Consider the following 20515-nt stretch of genomic DNA (forward strand, 5'->3'; position numbering starts at 1 on the left):
CCCCGCTTGGGGAACTCCCGGTGCATCAAGTTTGTATTTGCTTCTTCTATATTACCAGCACCTGTAAAAGTGGTGTATGCGATACACCACCGTGTCCGATCATTCGTTCCGAGGCCTCTTTAGTGCCGAAAATATCTCAAGATAGGCCGCGCGAACGCTGTGTGTAAGTGAAGAAGAAGAAGAAGAAGAAGAAGATGATGATGATGATTTGGGTTTTGTGACGCTAGGAGTGTATAAGTGAAGTGACTTTCCAGCGTTGCGGTAGAAAACATGACATCGCTTACTGTGATGCGTCTTCTTTCGAATGTCCCAATTGTCCTGGCTCCCGCTCTTTCAAATGTCCCAGATGTTCTGTCTCTCTAGGTGTCATGGCCACAACGGCCATGACTCTTAGCTATAGTGGTTCTCTATGCCAAAAAGGCAAGAATGATAGAGTCAATAACGCCGGCTACACTACAGGCAAGCAATGAGATGGATATAATGAGAACGAAAGCATTAAAAAAAAATGCTGAGCCATCTGCTAGAACCAAGGCGCGTGATCCTCTGCGTTCTCTGGACTCCGGCTGCTAGAAGCGTCTTGCGGGTGCTCGTCGTGCTGGAGCCGCTTATCACAACTCCTCACGTACTGTAAAGCTTTTTTTTGGTGGCTGTGCTGCTCAAGCAGGAAAAGCTCACAAACCAGCCTCTTCTTTGCGCCTTTTTCTACAGTTTCATGTGAACTAGTGACCGCGTAGCCAAGGCCTGGAACCCGGTGGTGGCTGGATGGGTTACATTTCTAAATGTTTATCAACGAAATGCTGAACCTGCCTTCACTTTGTGTGCCTCTTTTCTATGTCATCATCATCCCTCATCACATCTTTACACCCTCATTCCCCTCGCCTGCGCAGAATTGCAGGCTGGAGCGCTCTAGCTCAGGCTGACCTCTCTGCCTTCTTTCAAATAATTCTCTCCCTCTCTCTATCTTTTGCTTTCCGTACTGGCTTCATAGCCTCCGCTCACGATAAGGCATTTTGGTATTCCAGAAACTTTACAAATCTAGCTTAATTTAATATTGCTCTGCAGCGTTCCTTCAAGCTACTGATATTCATGACGGTCTTGCGCAGGCGGCGTCGTTGTGCGTGTCCGCCTCGCACTTACAGCTGTTGCTGCGCGAAGCACTGAACGCGGACGAGACGCTGAAGAGCGTCACTTACGTCTGCAGCGTCGGCAGTACGATGCCCGATTCAGCGGTGGAGAATATGCGACGCGTGTTCGACCTGCGCAATCTTGGCCACGTTTACGGGCTCACCGAGGCCGCAGGCGTGGTGACAGCGCCGCTCTCCCATGACACGACTGTCTCCTTCCTCGGCTACGCGCATGTTGGTGTGCTCATCAAGGTGAGGCTTACTTGTTGCCGAGACAATCCTAAGGTGCAGGCTATGGTGATATTGCCGTTGCGCTGAAATGCACTAAGCACATATCATATTGACCGCAAATAAGACGGGGACAGAGGGAGAGAACACATAAACAGCACTACCACCCGTGCTGTTTATGTGTTCTCTCCCTCTGTCCCCGTCTTATTTGCGGTCAGTATGATATGCAGTAAATACCAACTAGGCCAAAGTGAAGTTCTTCTGATGCACTAAGCACGAACTCGAGAAACTTGCACGATCTAATCAAAACAGGAAAAATAGGGTCTACGGTTATACTGCTTGACAATATCTTCCATTTTACGGCGAAGATGTATGCGGATAGTTTCCAGCGGATTGATGTCCGTATACTAAAAACCGTGGGCCGATCCCGAAGGTATTGCGATACTGGGCCGACTCGCGGCGGAGGTGAAGCAGGCTTCAAGCACTCTGCCAACTTGCAAAAATAAATATAATATCTGGGGTCGAAATACAGCCCGTATGAGATACTAAGCTGATAAGAACAGATAGTACACTTTGACCCGCGTCGGCCATGTATACGTTCGCATCACCCTCTCTTTGTCGGCGTTCCAAGTGCTTGCGTATCTCCTTCCGCTCTCCCGTGGTGGTGGTCCCGTCAAAACGTCACGCGCGTCTGGTTTCCTCCGGCTCCTCGAGGTGGCGGTCCCGTCGTTCACGCGAGTGTATATAAAAATCATGGTAAGTGAGTCCGTACCTATGTTCAAAATTTCGTGTCACGTCTCTGTGTCGTATGCTGAACAGCTTTGCTGTTCATACGCCTTCACAGAATGGAATGGCTCATGGTTTTTCAAGCTCTGATTTAATGTTTTTATGGTGAAGCAGTAGACAAATAATTTAATATCGAAATCTGTTTGTTTATGCATGCTTCCATGAAAAATTTCGCCAAGCACGGAGCGTAGTTGTAGAGGATTTTTTAAACTAGTATCTATGAATGAAGTACATGATGAAAGAAAAATTAACAGAAAACGCAGGTATAGAGTGCATGTCACATTTATATGCAAGTCGCATGTTGCATAAGCTTTCATAGCGTACGTGAAGAGCCACAGAGAAACTTCAAAATTCAGAGAAAAATAAAGGGTAGAACATTCCACAGACGCATTTCTGCATTGCCTACCTACAAGTTACTGAGCAATTACTCACGATTGCTCACAATCGATTAACTGGAAAAATTCACACCTTCAGGTTAAACTTCCTTTCATTCAGTTTATCTTTCTCATGCCCATGTCGTCGTAGCAATGACATCACTGTAGGTCATCAAAGAGTTTCCAGTCTCCTCATGAATTTCTTTGCTATAGGAGCGTAAAAGCCTGCGACTATTGTCGGATTCAGTTTCGACTTTCGAATTGGTTGTAGATATATTTTTTAAATAATGAACAAAATAGTCCACGTCCCCTCTTTCTCAATTTGAGATAATAGGGAGCAGCCTCTACAATTCGATGCTTGCGGCATAAATTAATTGTCTTGCGCCACCAGGTGGTTTCAGTTTTGATGAGCGTTGCTTGTGGCAGAACTGACTTTCTTTTTTTCGCATTGTATACCTGCAATCTCTCGCTTTAGCTTTTTGTACCTTAATTTTTTAAATAATACTTCTACGACAGGGACCGGGGTGGTGTTTTCGCAAGGGGCGTCGTAGCCATATGAAATAATAAAAGTTTGTCATGCCTTGTGTTGGCACATGTTTGAGGACTAGGAACTATACTGTTCGCTTTCCTTTCCCGACAGGTTGTCGATGTCGACACAAGGGAGCCTCTCCCAGCTGGAAAATCTGGTGAAATTTGTGTCAAAATTCCCAGTGGCTACTTGAACAAACCGGAAGCAACGAAGCAGGTCCTCGACTCTGAAGGATGGCTTTCGACCGGTAAGTGTCTTTTGTATTGATGTCACAAATTTTATGCTTCAAGAAAAGCCCTCAGTTCTGAAACCGTTTATCAGCGCACCAGTAACAAGAAAGAAAATAAAAAAATGCCGTGGTTAATACAATGCTCTTTGCAGTTCGCGGAGATTTGTTTTAAGCACAATGTTTACGGCGGTTCACTTGCGCCGGTAAGCCAGGGGTCACCGACAGCCAGCGTCTTGGCCATACGCCACTTTGTCACTGACTTTATTTCGCGCTGAACAGTGACGCCTAACAGTGATACACGGTTCAGCGTCACTGAACTGTTTCTCTCTCTCTTCAATTTGTTTTCCACCTTCCCTCTAATATATTTCCTTTGTCATCTCTTTCTGGAACCAAGTTCGCATTGCTGTCGTTAGACGTGATGCGAAAGAAACTTAGCTCAGTTGTGCATTTCTATGTTGTGTGGCTTAAGTAGCGTATCAGTGTATATATAGAGCCCTGGAATTAATCAGTCCCAAGAACATCATTCTTTCGCAAGGCATATTTGCTATGTGAATGAAACTTCGAAAAGTTAGGGGTTTATTTGAAGGCGCAGACGAAGATACATTATTGAATTTCAGGCCAATCTCGATACGTTCTGTATATTTTAAGGGCATAAAAAAAACTAATCAATGAGAGAACGACACCATTTTATGAAAAGTGCAACGTAATATCTAAATCACAGTTTGATCTCAGGAAAGGCTTATCAACTAAGTCGGTGCTTTTAACAAAGAAGGAAATAATTCTACAGGTTATAGAAGACAGGTTACTAATTCTTCAGGTTTTCGTAGGCTTCTCTAAAACGTTTGGTCACATCGACCACGCTACACTATTAAAAAAAATCTAGATCACTGTAATTTCAGGAGTGTTTTCCTCGACTTAATTGACACGTACCTCAAATCTCGATGCCGCAGAAAATTGTCAAAAATAACGAAACGTTCGACATCTCGTCAGCAACGTTTGGCGTACAACAAGGAATCATCGTTGGACCTTTCTTATTTATTGTTTACATCAATGACATTGTAACAGTATATAAATAAACTACCTTTATCATGTATGCTGATGACGCTACCTTGAAGTTTGCATATCGTGATAGCAAAAGACAGATAGATAACGCAAACCATGTTATAGCCAAGTTAAACGAGTGGAGTATTGCAAATTCCCTTATCATAAGCAAAATTAAACAAAGGCCGTACTTTCCCTGTCGACAGTCAGTTAGTAGACATTGAAGGGGATTTTAAAATTGATGCCTTTGTCAATGACATTGTGAAGTCAGTAAAGAGCATCGGTGTCCTTCTTGAGGATTACTTGAGACGGACAGAACATGTAGATACGGTTGTTAAAAAATTCCCGCGTGCGTTATTGGAGTGCCTAAGAAACTAGGTTTCTTTTTACACCGACAAAGATGAACTAAAAATTTACCATTCTCTTTTTCTGTCGCATCTTCTAGGCTGGGTAAATGCAACAGAAACCAATATCAGGAAACTATGTTTGCTACAAAGTAAAAAAATAAGCAGTTCGTGCTTATTTCCAATCATGCTTACGATGCTCTTTTCCATAGCCTTGGTGGCCCCGCCATTCACACCATACACCGACATGCTAGTTAAGCGATACAACATAGAAATGAACAACTGTACTAAGTTTCTTCAGCAGCTGTCAAACCTAACACTAAACTATCATAAATATGATACTATACAGTCTGAAAGATGACATGTCCCGCATACACGAACTAACTATGGACACCAGCTTTTATGTGCTACCAACGTTGCTGAACTCATTTAAACAGTAATGTTTTTTTTAATTTCTGATGTTATTTTTATGTGGTATTCTTTGCACCTTTGAATTTATGCTCAACTTGCTCATCTTGTGTAAGTCTGTGGTGTTACTGTAATCTGACTTGAAGCAAGAGATCACGTTTTGTGTGCTACAGTTTTTTTTTTCATGCTGCACAGCAGTTAAGAATTTTCGCTTCTGTATTCATTGTCTGTTGTTACGAACTTCTCCAACCGGTGCCGCCAGTGTTACGACACCCAACCGGTGCCACCAGTATTACGAACTTGTACCGCTGCACCACGATAACGGCTTTGTGGTCCCGTAGCGCTCGTCACCCGTTTCGTGACAGAGCGTTGGTAGCGAAGACTCCGAGCCTGGCGTCGATGAGAATAACAAAAGGGACTTTATACATTATATACAGGTTATCATACAGGACATGAACGGATCGGCACTGGGGCCGAGAGCTCACACAAACGCGACTGTTCTCGCACGACGGCGTCCGGCGAAAACGCGTGACACATCTCACCCCAGTCGGGAGCGACCCTCTCTCCAGGTGGGGTCGGCGGATCCTGTTTTCGAGCGGCGTGTCACTGCTTTTATAATCCCCGAGGCCCATTGTCACTCAAACGGCCCAATACAAAGTCAGCACACGACGGTCGTCCGAGGGGTCCAACCAGCGACCGCGCTGGCCACCCGGTTCAAAGTTCGCGCGCGCGGTGACCTCCAGGCAAGGGAGGTGCGGCGCCGGGCTGTCGGGCACACGCGGACACGTTTAAACACGCTGCTTCGCCGAGGCTTCTCCCGCACGAAGGCGCAGCATCTTGACTTGTGAAGGGAGAATTATGGCGCTCGCAGGATAGATTCTGCATCTTGCAGATTCGGAATCCGGGCTTGTGGTAATGGCACAACAGCATCCCCGCCCTCAGATAAGGCGCCGGGAAGACGAGCTGCCTCCACGTGGCTCGGATGCCAGGCGCGCACGTTCGTCAGGCTCGTCCAAGTTCACGTCCAGTGTCGGGACGCCAGGTAACCTCACGTGCCCAGGTCCGACTCGCCAGGACAGGAGCTCTGCTCACCGCGTCGTCGCCAAGGCACCTTGACCAGCTCCGCTCGGGTCGTTCCTAAGACCTTGCTTCTCGCCACTGGTCCCGCTTGGTCGTTCTGCAGCTTGCAAAACCGACCGGCAAAAGGCAACACCCAACACGAACAAGTGCCCTCTGTCTCCCGTCAAACACCAGACAAGGCCATAATTCGAATCAACCTAACTAAATTGTTTTCCCCTTTTTTTTCTCCCGCTGCAACAAGAGGCAGGTGTACGATCTAGCGCACAAGGCTTAAACAATCAGTTTTCAAATTAACAACACACTAAAATAGAAACAATTATTAATCAGCAATAATAATTACAAATAGAATGGTCCCCTTGAAATCGCTTTGGACCGAAAACATACTTCTGAGGAAGCAAATGAGGTCATTCATTTTTCCCGGCGATATTTTCGCGGAATCTGAAGCTGCTTATATTTGCGACCCTGCTTATCCGTGTAGCGGCGGTACAATAAGCCAGGTTCCTTGCCAAATGAAACCCCCTTTTTTTCCACTCCCCGTTTGACGCTCTTCCTCAGATCGGCTAATGAACAAGCTTCCTGTTGCTCGCGAATCAGACTTTTTCTTTCAACTGCAGCCTGCTCCTGCCGGCTGGCGGAAACCGGAGCGAGTGCGGAGCCCGCGTCGCCTAATTGCGGCGTCGAGTCTATATCGCGGCTAGCACTGCACGCGTCACTCCCACTCACTTCCAGGACCCGCTCGTCTAGGCCAGCCTCCGAGCTCTGCCTCTCCCGTGACTGCTCGCCACTCAAGTTACCGTGATCGGTCCGTGTGCCGCACCGCCTTTCGCTTCCCGTCGCTAAGTCAAGTTCCTTCGACAGCGGGCGCGCTTTGGATCGCGTGGGGGCCATGTACGCCACGTCGGCAAAGAATGATTTGCCCTGATCCCTCAGCAGCTGCTCCGAGCTATTTGAGAAGAGGTAGGAAAATTGCTCCGGGAGGGCGGCTGACACAGCGGCTTCGGTGTTAAGTTTCCCAAATTCTCCTTCAATGCTAACCGTTGCGATCGGTAAACAGACACTCTCCTTCTCGGCCACTTGCCGTATCCTAACGCACTCTCCCGTAAAATCACTCGAGGAGACGAAAGACGGGTGAACAACGTCCATAGTTGCTGCAGAGTCCCGCAGTGTTCGGCACTTCTTGCCGTTTACCTTAATTTCCTGCACATAGGGCTCCAATAGACGTATGTTCTTGTGAGTTTCCCGTATCGTTGCAAAAGCAATTCTCTCTGGGCAGCTTGCAGCGATGTGCCCTTGCTTTTTGCAATTGTAGCAGGTTAACGGTCTCCGTTTTTCAAAAGAACGCGTCATTTCGTTTCGCTGTTTCGGACCATCGTCATCATTCTGAGATGCATTCTGTCCATCCCTTACAGTTTCTTTGGGAAGGGACTCGTCGTCCTGAAACTCGCGACGCGTGATTTCCTTCCGTTCGTCGGGCTTCCCGTAAAACACATCTCTCCTATCTGCTTTTTCTACACGCACTGCCTTGCTGTGCAAGCTGCGGCGGGTGTAATACTCTTCCGCTAACTCTGCTGCCTTGTTTAGCTTAACCTCCTTTAGCCTATCTTGCAGCCAGAGCCGGACATCCTCATCAATGCAACGGTAGAACTGCTCCAACGCGATGCATTCGACAATTTTGTCGCGGTCGTCGTAAACCTCTTCGCCCTTCAGCCATTCCACCAGGTCGGCTTTTAGACGAAACGCGAAGTCAACATTCGACTCCTTACCCTTTTTTGCATACCGGAACCTCTGCCGGAAAGCTTCGGGCGACAATTTGTACTTCCGCAGTAGCGCTTCCTTCACATCACTGTAGCTCTCAAACGCCTCCTTCGATAAGCAAGTTATTACGTCTGATGCCTCCCCAGGAAGCAAGGCTAACAGATTCTGTGCCCAAAGGGATCGCTCAATGCTATTCCGTTCGCAGACGTGCTCAAATTTCACGAGGTATTTGGCCATATCCTCTCCGACGACAAAGGGTGGAAGTTGATCGCGTATTCTGGGAACATTAGAAGTGAGACTAGGCGCCGGCGATTTATTTCGGATCTCCAACTCTTTCATTTTAAGCTCGTGCTCACGTCGCTCCCTCTCTCTCCTTTCCTCCCTTTCCTCCTCGCGAAGTTCCTTTTCCTCCTCGCGACGTTGCTGTTCTCTCCTTTCCTGCTCGCAACGTTCCTTCTCCTCCCTTTCCCGACGTTCATTGATATCCGCCCAGGCCTCAGCGGCTTCCTCAGCCGTTACGTCCCCAGTCCTCATGACCTCAAGGATCGCATTCTTTCTTTTGGTTGAGCCCAACTCAATGCCCAACTCCTCACAAATTTCGAGAAGTTCCTTCACCTTGTACTTCTCCATCGTTCACACTGTCCTCCTGCTGTTTACCCTTTTTGAATATACCTGCCGTACGCTACTATAACACTACTAGTAAGACATATGCAAGTATTTCACACACTGCCCTGTTTACCCCCTCAGCATCCCCTGGTTTTCAAAACACTCTTACTAGGCTTGAAACACCCAAGGTTATCACAATGCAACACCAAATCCTTCCTTAAGCTACTATACCCTGTGTCAAAGAAAGTCTGGTGTTTGAGGTAAACTTCAGGCACTCACCGCGCCGAGGTAGCTGATGCCGGTCAATCCCGTAGCTGCCATCCAGTGTTACGAACTTCTCCAACCGGTGCCGCCAGTGTTACGACACCCAACCGGTGCCACCAGTATTACGAACTTGTACCGCTGCACCACGATAACGGCTTTGTGGTCCCGTAGCGCTCGTCACCCGTTTCGTGACAGAGCGTTGGTAGCGAAGACTCCGAGCCTGGCGTCGATGAGAATAACAAAAGGGACTTTATACATTATATACAGGTTATCATACAGGACATGAACGGATCGGCACTGGGGCCGAGAGCTCACACAAACGCGACTGTTCTCGCACGACGGCGTCCGGCGAAAACGCGTGACACATCTCACCCCAGTCGGGAGCGACCCTCTCTCCAGGTGGGGTCGGCGGATCCTGTTTTCGAGCGGCGTGTCACTGCTTTTATAATCCCCGAGGCCCATTGTCACTCAAACGGCCCAATACAAAGTCAGCACACGACGGTCGTCCGAGGGGTCCAACCAGCGACCGCGCTGGCCACCCGGTTCAAAGTTCGCGCGCGCGGTGACCTCCAGGCAAGGGAGGTGCGGCGCCGGGCTGTCGGGCACACGCGGACACGTTTAAACACGCTGCTTCGCCGAGGCTTCTCCCGCACGAAGGCGCAGCATCTTGACTTGTGAAGGGAGAATTATGGCGCTCGCAGGATAGATTCTGCATCTTGCAGATTCGGAATCCGGGCTTGTGGTAATGGCACAACACTGTGGACCTATCGAGCGTTCTTTCTTTTGCGTATTTGAGTAGCACTGCCAAATTGTTTCAAGTTGTTGTAGGTCTGTCTTTTATGCGAATATGCACATGTGTTGCAGAGAGCACAGGCCCAGTCAAGTTTATATTTTTTTGGCTTTTTGTCCGTACGTGCCCCTGACATCGTAAATACAACGTCCAGAAAAACGTTGATTGATTGATTGATTGATTGATTGATTGATTGATTGATTGATTGATTGATTGATTGATAATCGTGCAGGTGACTGCGGCTACTACGACGAGGAGGGCTGCGTGTACTACGTCGAGCGGCTTAAGGACACGATCAAGTTCCGCGGCACTCACGTGCCATCTGTTGAGCTGGAGCAGCTGATCGGCTCGATGGCCGAAGTGAGGGAGGTGGCTGTGGTGGGAACGCCCTCTTTTGAGTACCAGGATGCCACGACAGCTTTCGTTGTGCCCGAGCCACCCGCCACCGGCAGCGTTGATCTCGCCCTAAAGATCAAAGACTATGTGGCTGGTGAGTCTCGATGTTGGGGGCGTGCCACAATGCCACAGAGGATTTTAACCACGGCCTTTGTGGCCGTCGGCGCCTCTCTGACTCCGTGTGCTAGTTTCGTGCTAAGATTACCAGACGAAAATAATGCGCTACAATTCGTTTACCACCGTGGAGATGAGTTGGCAGTACATATTGATTTCTACTATGATTAGGCACCACTTTGTGAAGAAAGCGCGTTGCTGCTTCTTTTTTAATTGCTGTTTGAAGATGATCTGTGTTGTCCGATTGCCTCGTAATGTGCGTGGATTTAACGCGGAGTAAAATATGGTACTAGTGTCTTCGGCACCGCGACTTCATCCTTGGTGGTTTAAACTTGATATTGAAACATGTCACCAAATTGATAGTTTTTGAATAGGGAGCATGGCTCGAAATCTCGTGAGAGCTCTGCGGAGAGTCAGGTGACCCCAATAGCTAGTTTTAGAAACGGCATATTCGAGCGGCTTAGTGCTCTTTAAAACCCGAAATTACCTTTTCAACTCAATAATAGGGCGAGTTATAAATAGGGCACGCAAAGTTATCAAACTTTATTGGGTGTGCGTACGAATGAACGCAAGGAGAGTACGAGATAACGTGCGTTTGCGTTGCGTGTGCTCTGACGTACACTAAAAGCAGTTCGTTTACGCTATTTTTGAAGCCTTCCAAGACCCACGCACATTGTTGTGCTCTTCGCACGCGTGTCACGAGTGCCTCGCACTGAGCTCCACGTGTGTAAATGATACTTCGTGACTACGCAACAACTGCAATCGCGGCATGCAAGCTCTCTGATGTATGGCATCTGTGACGCCGCCTTTTATGACGTCCCATAGATAAATGCGGCGTTTCCTGCAGAAAAGTAACAAATAGGGGCATGTTTTATAAGAACTCTGGGGGTCGCTTTTGAAAAGTACGCATCGACCTGAAAGCAGAGCACGAAGTTAAGGCGGTAATTCTCGCGAGCTCTGAGAGCTTCGCGCTCCTTTCAGTAAATGTGTATACAGTTTGCTCCCTGTGGGACCACTAGGTTTGTTCGAATTATCTGAAAGGTCAAATTAACAGACGGTGCATGAGGGGCGCTGCTGGGGTCGAATCAACCGAAGCGGCGTGCTTTCGCATTCGAACTAAACCATCTTTTGTTCTATGGAGATGTATGCTTTCTCTCACGAACTTTCCAGTATGCGCAAGCAAAGTGAAAAGTCAAATTAGAGTCGACTGTACTTCCCTTTTTGTCGACCTTCAGGGCCAGACAATGAAATCTTCCTTACCTCAGTAAGGAAGCCTTCATTGCAGTGAGGCTACCTTATGTCACTCTGAAAGGTTCCTTACTGAGGCGCCCTCGGTGAAGGCTTCCTTGGTGCTTCCTTGGTACTTCCTCAGCATAAGAAGCCAAACAATGAAATCTTCCTTACCTCACTAAGGAAGCCTTCATTGGGGTGAGGCTACCTTATGTCACTCTGAAAGCTTCCTTACTGAGGAGCCCTCGGTGAAGGCTTCCTTGGTGCTTCCTCAGCATAAGGTAGCTCCAAAGCTACCTTCATGCGTCCTTACGCCGCTCCTGGCCCTGAACGAGCGCTTCACCTCACTGCTTAACCACGTGGCATTCGCTTGCGCATGCGCACTGTCGCCCACCTGCGGAGAAGCGCGAGCACGGTACGTCTTGCCAGGCATGTTCGTTTCAGTCACGCGTGCGGCATGCAAGCATTGCTAGGCGTTGCTAGGCGTTGCAAGACGCCGGTGTGCCAGCGTTGCTGGAGCACATCAAGTTTTGCACTGTAATGCGCAACTTTTTTTTAACTTTAGTAAACGAAACTAGAAGAAAGCGTCCACGCTTCTCTATATTAGCTATTCAATTTAAAGATTGTGCGACGATACAACATTTTTTAAGAGAATAATGGTGTTCGCGGAAAGATTTGAAGAGATAATCTCGAACCCAGGCACGCGGCAACCGCTCCTTAGGTGAGGACGGGTGAAGGGAGCTTTCAGAGTACGCTTGCTTCCTCCATCGGTCCTTCGCTGTAAGGAGGCCTCACGTAAGGTTAGGAAGCGCTCGAAGGAAAGGAACTAGGGGTGTGCGAATATTCGGAATTTCGAATACGAATCGAATATTTTCCATATTCGAAGCGTATTCGATTCGAGAAATGCATGTTCGGAAATTCACAAATATCCTAGGACGGCCGAATAACGGTGGAAACGGCGAATATTCGGGTCGACTGCGAATAATTGAGCAATTAACCAATTGTATGCTTGCTCCGCATTCTCCTAAGAGCATGTTTATCAACTGAGAACTTCGCATGATCCGCTCATTATCTGTATGCTCTGTTTCAGTCTATCTGCTTCAGGCATTTGAGACATGATCAGTTTCGGTTTCTTTTTCACCAAGCTTTATAATTCCAATTATTTTTGGAATGCCCCATTGCCTTGAAGGTTGCAAAGGCAACTCAGGGTTTGCTAACATTGATTCAAAATGTATCAAGGCTCTTTGTGCGGAGTGGAAATTTGATGAAGTGGCCAGCCTAGGCATGTTTCTTGATCCGCGCTTTATGGCCACAGTTCATCAGGCATTTGGTCAGATGATCTGGCTGAAAAACCTTCTGACAAGGGAGCTCCAGGAAGCCGTCGTGGAACACCAAACAGGGACACCGCCGTGCCAGTGTCGACTTCGTCTCCACTGGTGGCATCGAGTGTATGGAATGCTTTTGACGATCTAGTGATGAACAAAGAGAAGACACATTTGGCACCTGCCCCTGAGAGGGAAGTTACAGACTACGCGCAAAAGCCTCTTCTGGAAAGGGGCATGAATCCTTGTAAGTGGTGGCAGTCCATTGGCCGCTTCAGGTACCCGCTTTTAAGTTCACTCGCCCGGAAGTACTTCGCGATCCCTGCCACTTCAGTTCCTAGTGAAAGAGTCCTTTCTACCGGTAGAAATGTGACAGTGCATAGAAAGCGTTTACTTTCTGGCCATATTGAGCAGTTAATTTTCCTTCACGACAATCTGTAACAAGCGTTTTACCTGACTGAGGGCATTACCTGAGTCCATTATCTATAATTGAGTACCTCTTTAATTTGAAGCAACCTTGTAAAATGCAGTGTTATTGTTAAAAGGGTAATAAAGCTATTGTTACCTCTCTTGCAATTTTTAATACTACACATGTATTCGATATTCGATTCGATATTCGAAGAGAGTTCTTCGCCTTATTCGTATTCAATTCGTAATCGAAAATTTCAATATTCGCACACCCCTAAAAGGAACGTTTTATTGTTTGGGCCAAGCTACCTTCAGGCGTCCTTACGCCGCTCCTGGCCCTGAACGAGCGCTTCGCCTCACTGCTTAACCACGTGACGTTTGCTTGCGCGTGCGTGCTGTCGCCCACCTTCGGAGAAGCGCGAGCACGGTACGTTTTGCCAGGCACGTTCGTTTCAGTCACGCGTGCGGCATGGAAGCGTATCTAGGCGTTGCTAGGCGTTGCACGACGCCGGCGTGCCAGCGTTGCTGGAGCACATCAAGTTTCGCACTGTAATGCACTGCTTGTTTAGATTTAGTAAACAAAACTAAAAAATAGCGTCCACGCTTCTCTATATTAGCTCATCAACTTAGAGGTTGTGCGACGATACAACCTTTTTTTATTGAATAGTGGTGTTCTGGTGTTCGCCGAAAGCTTTTAAGAGATAATCTCGAACCCAGGCATGGCGGCAACCGCTCCTTACGTGAGGACGGGTGAAGGGAGCTTTCAGAGTATGCTTGCTTCCTCCATCGGTCCTTCGCTGTAAGGAGGCCTCACGTAAGGTTAGGAAGCGCTCGAAGGAAAGGAACGTTTCATTGTTTGGGCCTCATACACTTTGTAGATTCCCCCAATACGCATTCGTTGAAGCCTGATATCTGTACCGACAGAACCAGGGTTAGTCATAATATTTTGATATTTAGCACAAAATAAAACTGGTAAAAAATGCACTGACGATTACGATACTTCCTAATGCGAAATTTGAGCGCAACTGTCTACGCGTTTTCATTTCGCGTTTCAATATTTTGCATAATGATTATTAGTTATATAGGTACGCGGTTTATATTACGAGGAGAACGCTTTGAGTAGCGTAACTGGTGCGGAGAATCTGTCTCGTGCAGCGCATTGCAAATGAAGCGAAGTGTTTCGTTAATCCCAATTAGCGAAGTGCCTCGCTAATCAGGAGATCGCGAGAAGCAGCGCATGAGTGACGCGTGAGCTTAATTCATAGCAGCCGCCACAGACAGATCTCCGCTCATGCAGCGCTTTGTTTCCATACAGACGACACAGACGACGCGCGCTACTCTGGTGCCATATTGTAGCCGCGCAGCCCGTGTTGCGCGGCACTACGCTTTTCTTCTAGCACTTTTGTTCCGCCAACGATGAGAGCGGCCCTTCGCCCCTGGGAAATTGTTCACCATTGTGGGCAGCGACAGCACCCAAGAGGGCCCTACATCGATCCTCACTCGTAGCTGCTCGCCATCGCCCCTTGCAGGAGCAGTGATTCCCGTCACGAACTCTGGTACCGCGGACTGACCTCAGCATCTGGCGCCGCGGGCGAGCGTAGGCCTGCCCACCTCAAGCCACCTACTTTATTCGCCCCCCCCCCCCCCCCGGAAGCGCAGATGAGATGCCCACGCGGCTGCGGATGCCGTGGCCGCCGGCAACCCAGCGAATGCGCAGGCCGTCTCCCTATCCGCTCCTCCCCCGCTTTCCGCCTCATGCTTTCCCTAAAGCCTCATCCTCCGCTTTCCTCCTCGCGCTCTCTTCTTGCACCTGCCGCTGCGCGCTGCATTCGCTTTCAGCTTTCGCAGTGTTCGTTCGTTCGGTTACGGGGTATGACGCCGAGGCACACCGACCCTCAACGCAGGAACGGGCGCCTAAGAGCTACGCTCTAAAAAAAAAAGAAAAAAAAAGAACGCAGAACGACAGGCACAAGCCCTTAGCTTAATAGCATCGCGCTTCTGCCTGTTGTTGTTCTGTGTTTTGTCGTTTGTTTTTTTTTCTGCTCTAAAGATACAAGTGTTGTGCGTTGCCGACTAGCCTCAATCAACGTTTCGCTAAGGTAATAGGAAAATACAGTAGATGGGCTGTGTTGTTTCACAGCACATTGGCTGGAGGTTGCTCGAATGGAGATATAAACATTTCCCATGTTACTTTCATATTACATTTCCCTATGACGCTCAGGTTGTTTTGCGTATCTTAAAAAACGAAATTTTGCTAGCTCATTTATGCTAGTTAAACCTAAATTGGGGAGTTTAACGTCGCCAGAGCACCGCACGCGTAATGCGAAACGTGTGGGTTTGGTTCCCACGAGCGAGAAGTTATCGTCCATTTTCATTTACCTTATTTTTGTACATTTCAAATAAACATAACTGGTAACTTTTCCTGTGCTTTCTCTTGCTTCATTACCTGTCTTACTTTGTGTAACAATATATCAAATCTCGCGCCCTAACTGCACAGTGGGTTGCGAGGTACGCCATATTGGAGGGCAGTGAATGACTTTCAACCAGCAGGTGTTCTTTAACGGGCACCAATGCAAGGTACAGGAGTGTTTTTGCATTTGTTTTTGCATTCCGCCCCCATCGGAATGCCGCCGTTGCCATCGGGAATCGAACCAATGACCTCGTGCTGAGCAGCTCGACGCCATAGACATCGAACGACCTCGGCGGGTGCTTTTGTTAGTGCTGAGATTTCTCTTTCAAAGAAAATGCACTCTAGAGTGCATGAAAACGAAGCAGCGCTAAATGAAACTATACGCCAGGGTGAAGTTGTTTATTTGTTGCGGTTTTCTTTTGCGTTTTCAGCGATAACCCCGATCCACATGCACTTGTACGGAGGCGTGGTCTTCACCGACAGCCTTCCACGAAACTATATGGGAAAAGTTCTGAAGAGAGAGCTCAGGAAAATCGCCGCTGACAAAGATACGGTCAAGTTGTGAAACGTATACGGCATTGTCACGGCACGGACTGGATCTGTTTCATCGTCGATTCTTGGTGAACTTGATGTCGATGTTCAATAAACTGGCGTGCAGCACTATAAGCATCGGTTCTGTGACAACCAGAATGTAACATGTTTTAGAGTGGTTGTCGTAGCGCTCGGCGGTGTCTCTTTGCGAAGGGAACGCATGCGTGGCTTGAATTTTTCGCACAGTCGTATTTTCTCTTTACCAGTTTTTTTACCGCTTTTGTTGCCCTGGCTCTCTTTAGGTATGATCTTACGCGTTATAACATAGATGGCCGGTAAATTTTGTATAGACCGCATTACCTTCTTATCAACTTTCTTTTTGACTATATATAATGTTTGTTGATGGTCTATATAAAAAATCCTTTAACAAATCTGTTACATTTGGTCTACTTTTCGAGGTCGATACACTGGTGAACGAACTTTATTCATAAAGCCTAAGGACATTATTTGACAAAATTTGTAAAGCCAGAAGTACACAGACTGTTTATATACAGTCTCAACTTTACGGACGAAATGTGTATAGGCTATCAAAAAAGAAAAAAAAAACACCACTTCTGGGATTTTTGGCTAGGATCGAAACAAAGTTTTCTTAGCGTTGTGCCGTGTAGGAGGACATCCTCTGGACTAATTCTAGACTTAAGCACGCGCCGTGTTTCCTTCGCAGAGTTTGCAATCCTTAAGCAGCCATTTACAACTCATTAGGTAGTCCTTGGCTACTCCCTACGCCGCAAGGACCATGAGTCGCTCGACACATTGCTCCAGCTATATCCTTAATTTCTCAGTAGTCGCCATCACCAGAGGTCGCTACGCTGCGTGAGTGGATATCAGAACCAGAAGAATGAGAATTCCTGCATGCTTGACTGAATACTCCCATCCAAAATTTCCATAGAAACAAACATTTTCTTGGAACAACCGTCGTGATAGTAAAAAAAAAAAAGGAAACCTGCCATACATTGCTGACCGTGGCTGCTGCTGTTGCCGTTGCTGTCATGCCGGATAGCTGAAGGTTAGGTACAGAAAAATGGTCTCCAATCCACGCTGTGGAGGTGGTTTGACATTGAAGGTGTAAGCGACAACTAGAACGTTTACCCATGGCAACGTGGATTGAAGTTATTCACGTTGCGTTAGTCACATGAAGTTTTCCAAAATATTGCCCTAAAACGTTTCGACGGCCCGCGAGTTGGCTTGCGCCGCTACTTTGTGCTCTGACAAAGACTGGACCCGAGAGAACAGAAATTCCCCGCGTGCTCGTATGCTTAGATTTAGTTGCACGCTAAAGAACCACAGGTGGTGAGAATTATTCCGCAGTCCTCCCAATACGGTGTGCCTCAGTCAGGCTTGCGTTTTGGCGCTTAAAGCTGCTGAATTGAGGTAATTGTTTAGTCGATATTCAAGTCGGTCAGTAGCAAAGGCATGTGTACATACTAAGAATCCCTTTGAGGACACCCTCGTCTTCGAGGTATTCATCCCAAAAATTTACACCGTAATACATTTGCTTAACACAAGAAGCTTTTCTAAAAAAATTCTAAACCTTTAGCATTTCACCACAACTTTGTCTCCGGACGGATATTTAGAAACTGCGATGCAATTCTGTATTACTTTTAACTTAAAAATCATGAGGAATTTTCGCTACATCACAGAATTAGCGCCTTTGTACACGACTATTTACGGTGTTCATGGGACACATTATGCGTTATTTACGGAAATCTGAAAAGTGTCGAACTAAATGTAGACATATGGCGTTCACCGAATCGTTCAGCTTGAATTTAACGCGAGGTACCGTTTAGTTGTTTCTTCTGAGTCGTGATAACGTATTTCGAAAGTAAGCCTCAAGCCATAACATGAAAATCGTAATGCTGTACAGTTTACTTAAGAGAATGTGCTCGTCTAAAGCGTCAAAGGCTTTCTGCAGATAGAGGATTACCACTGCTACTAATTGGTGTTGTTTAGTTTCAAATTATTTATCTGCATCATGGCATCAGGTTTTCATTGCACAAGAGCCGGGCGATTGTTAGCTGTTTACTATAACCGATATCTTTCGGTAATAACAGGCACCGATTGAGCCTCAAATTGTCTGTCGGCTCTCTTGGAGCAAAAACACAAGCGACCATCTCCTTCATTCGTTTGGCCAGCTGCTAAAGTCACACACACGTCCAAACAGTTTGACATCGAAATGAGATTTTTCATTACAGCGAAGGTTGACAGACATCATTTGCCACCACCTGTGTGTGCGGCTTAGGCATACGCAACGGACGAACGTAAATGTTGCCGTCGAGCTGAGGCAAATAATGAAAAAAAAGAGAGTAATACAAAAGGGGCTCATATCTGTGGTCTAGAAAATTCGCTCTACTACAGCTGCATGTAGGTGACTTTATATACTCCCGCAGAATTCTCTACGTTCTAATAAAAAGCTTTATTTGTCTCTCTCTGTCTCTCTGCTAGTGAATGGGGGGGGGGGAAGGTGATTTTGCCGTGGTTGGCAGGACTAGTACGCGAGAAAGGGGTGATGCGTCTGCTCTCTCTTCGAGTAGAGTTCGGGCAATATGTCATTGGCACTGACAGAGGCACTAGGTTACACCGCTTCCGAAGAACACGGTGAATTTGCAGCCGCATCAGGAGCACGGCTTCAGTGTCAGCCCTTGTCTCACCTCGCGATCGTCCTAGATGCACCGCTGCAGATAGCGCATATGTATGCGTAACGTCCGCGCCAAGCGTTATCCGTAGCTGAAAGGTGAGTTTTACATGTACAACAACAACCACAGCAACTTGATTAGGTTGATTAAGGCTCGATTAATGTTAATTAAGGCTCGTTTCTGCTTAAACCATTTACATTGATAACTGTCATGTCGTCGTCATCGGCGGCCGTTGTAACACGTTCCACTGATTCTTCCGAAAGTTTTTTGTAGCATAGAACAGCAAGAACATTGCACAGGACTGAACGTAATTTAGCACAGATATAATATTGTCACGCCCTAGTGAGGCTGAAGAACGAACCAATGAACCCCCGTCAGTATACAGCGCCTGCTGCTGAATCCCAGCGGTTCAACAGTGTGCGTTCACGTACAATGTTACGCGTTGCAATGGCGAGGGCTGTTCACTATGCTGGCCTTTATTCAGCGCATGTAATTTACAGCGCATGAGCAGTATAAATTGAAGAGTCAATAAACAGGCGAGGTCGGCCTACGTGAAACTATCGCTGAAAGTTGCACTGTATGTTTGTTTACAGCATATTAGTGTCCCGGAAGGTCGCTTCGTCTAAGTGTAAGCAAAGTTCTCCGGTGCGTCAGACGAATGAGTCGGGAACAACGCTTCCAAAGGGGCGTACAAGTCGACGGTGCAACACATAGCACGGATTGCGACAGCCCCGGCTTTTCATCCGTTGACTTCGGATACAACAGAGACACGGAGTCAACTTTGTGTGTAAGCTTCAGGTACGCGGGAGGTTGGGGCGCGGGGGAGTGAGCATGGAGGCACCCAGAACGCGTTGTCGTAAATCTCTAATGCTATAGAGCTGTCGTGGGGGCGTGCGCCCATATGGAGGCACCCAGACCGCGGCGTCGTAAATCTCTAAGGTCATAGAGTTGGCTAGTACTCTTCTGGAAGCTCGGCTTCATTGAGCTCGTAAGCCTCAAGCGTAAGACGTCAATTAAGCCGTTAATAATGCAGCTTATTTTCGCTCACACTCAATGATCAAGCGGCCTGCTCACTTTTCCAACGCGTTCGCTTTTTTTTAAATTTCTGTACCTCTGGTCTACGCTAGTAAGCTTGGAAATGCGTACCTTTGGTGAGCGAAAAACGTACGGTCATCTATCGCCCCTTGTGACACATGCTATTTCGGTTAGGAGGCAGAAGCAGTATGCCTTCCCAGATCTCATGCGCTGTAATTTCTTTATTATGACTTTGCGAAAGCCGCACTGTTGCAACCGCCTTTTTATAGGACATTGGGAAAGAGAAACACCAAACGGTCTCAACTTTGCTGTGAGAATCAAGCGCGTCCTGCGCAATTAAGATATCGCGTGGACGCTGGTAGCCTTACAAGTAGCACCAATCTGGCTTCATGGTGAGAAAATGTTAACAAAAAAGTAAATGCGGCTGTCCGATTTTCACGACGTTTAATTTCGTTGACATTACCGTTTACTTCTTGGTGACATTGCGCACGTCTGCAGTTCATTGACACAAACGGTCTACGCACGGTATTTGCAGTTTTGCTTGTCAGTCCAGAACCCTTATGCACAAATGTTTTCCTGATCTCAACGCATTGCGCATAGTACTTGTGAGAAAGACCATACAGTAAGTCGTGCAAATCACGCGATAATATGATCATATGTCGTTTTCCAAACATAAAGAAAAGGGCTTACGTTTTTAGCAGATAGGAATAAGAGGACGAAGTAGAAGAAGAAAGGCCACTTCAGCATACGAGGTGAGTGTCGTTCTGTCCCTTCTCGCTGCTTTACTACTATTATTTTCTCCATCAGAGATGGCGTGC

At 47.2% G+C, this 20515-nt stretch overlaps 2 protein-coding genes and 1 non-coding gene across 5 annotated transcripts in view; 2 read left to right on the top strand and 1 right to left on the bottom strand.

The window, feature by feature from the left end:
* Positions 1-16127, top strand: part of LOC135903826 (uncharacterized) — a 37724-nt gene extending 21597 nt beyond the window's left edge. Inside the window, exons 6-9 of the mRNA XM_065434238.2 lie at positions 1104-1376; positions 3153-3288; positions 9791-10048; positions 15870-16127. Of these exons, the coding sequence (XP_065290310.1) occupies positions 1104-1376; positions 3153-3288; positions 9791-10048; positions 15870-16003 (801 nt within the window). The 3' untranslated portion in view covers positions 16004-16127. The remainder of the gene's footprint in view (positions 1-1103; positions 1377-3152; positions 3289-9790; positions 10049-15869) is intronic.
* Positions 1764-1947, bottom strand: LOC135903846 (U2 spliceosomal RNA). Its single transcript, XR_010564939.1, has one exon. It is a non-coding gene; the product is annotated as a U2 spliceosomal RNA (small nuclear RNA).
* A 2445-nt stretch (positions 16128-18572) lies between the features above and the next one.
* The window catches only part of LOC135903777 (uncharacterized), a 36356-nt gene continuing 34413 nt past the window's right edge, over positions 18573-20515 (top strand). The window contains exons 1-2 of one of the 3 annotated variants that reach the window (XM_065434157.2): positions 18573-18760; positions 19256-19460. The gene's annotated coding sequence lies outside the window, so the exon portion shown is untranslated. Of the gene's footprint in view, positions 18761-19255; positions 19461-20368; positions 20450-20515 lie in introns of those variants that run through there. The other 2 variants (XM_065434159.2, XM_065434158.1) reach the window with 2 other exon arrangements.

The sequence above is a fragment of the Dermacentor albipictus genome, chromosome 4 (genome assembly GCF_038994185.2).
Source record: "Dermacentor albipictus isolate Rhodes 1998 colony chromosome 4, USDA_Dalb.pri_finalv2, whole genome shotgun sequence".
Taxonomy (NCBI): domain Eukaryota; kingdom Metazoa; phylum Arthropoda; class Arachnida; order Ixodida; family Ixodidae; genus Dermacentor; species Dermacentor albipictus.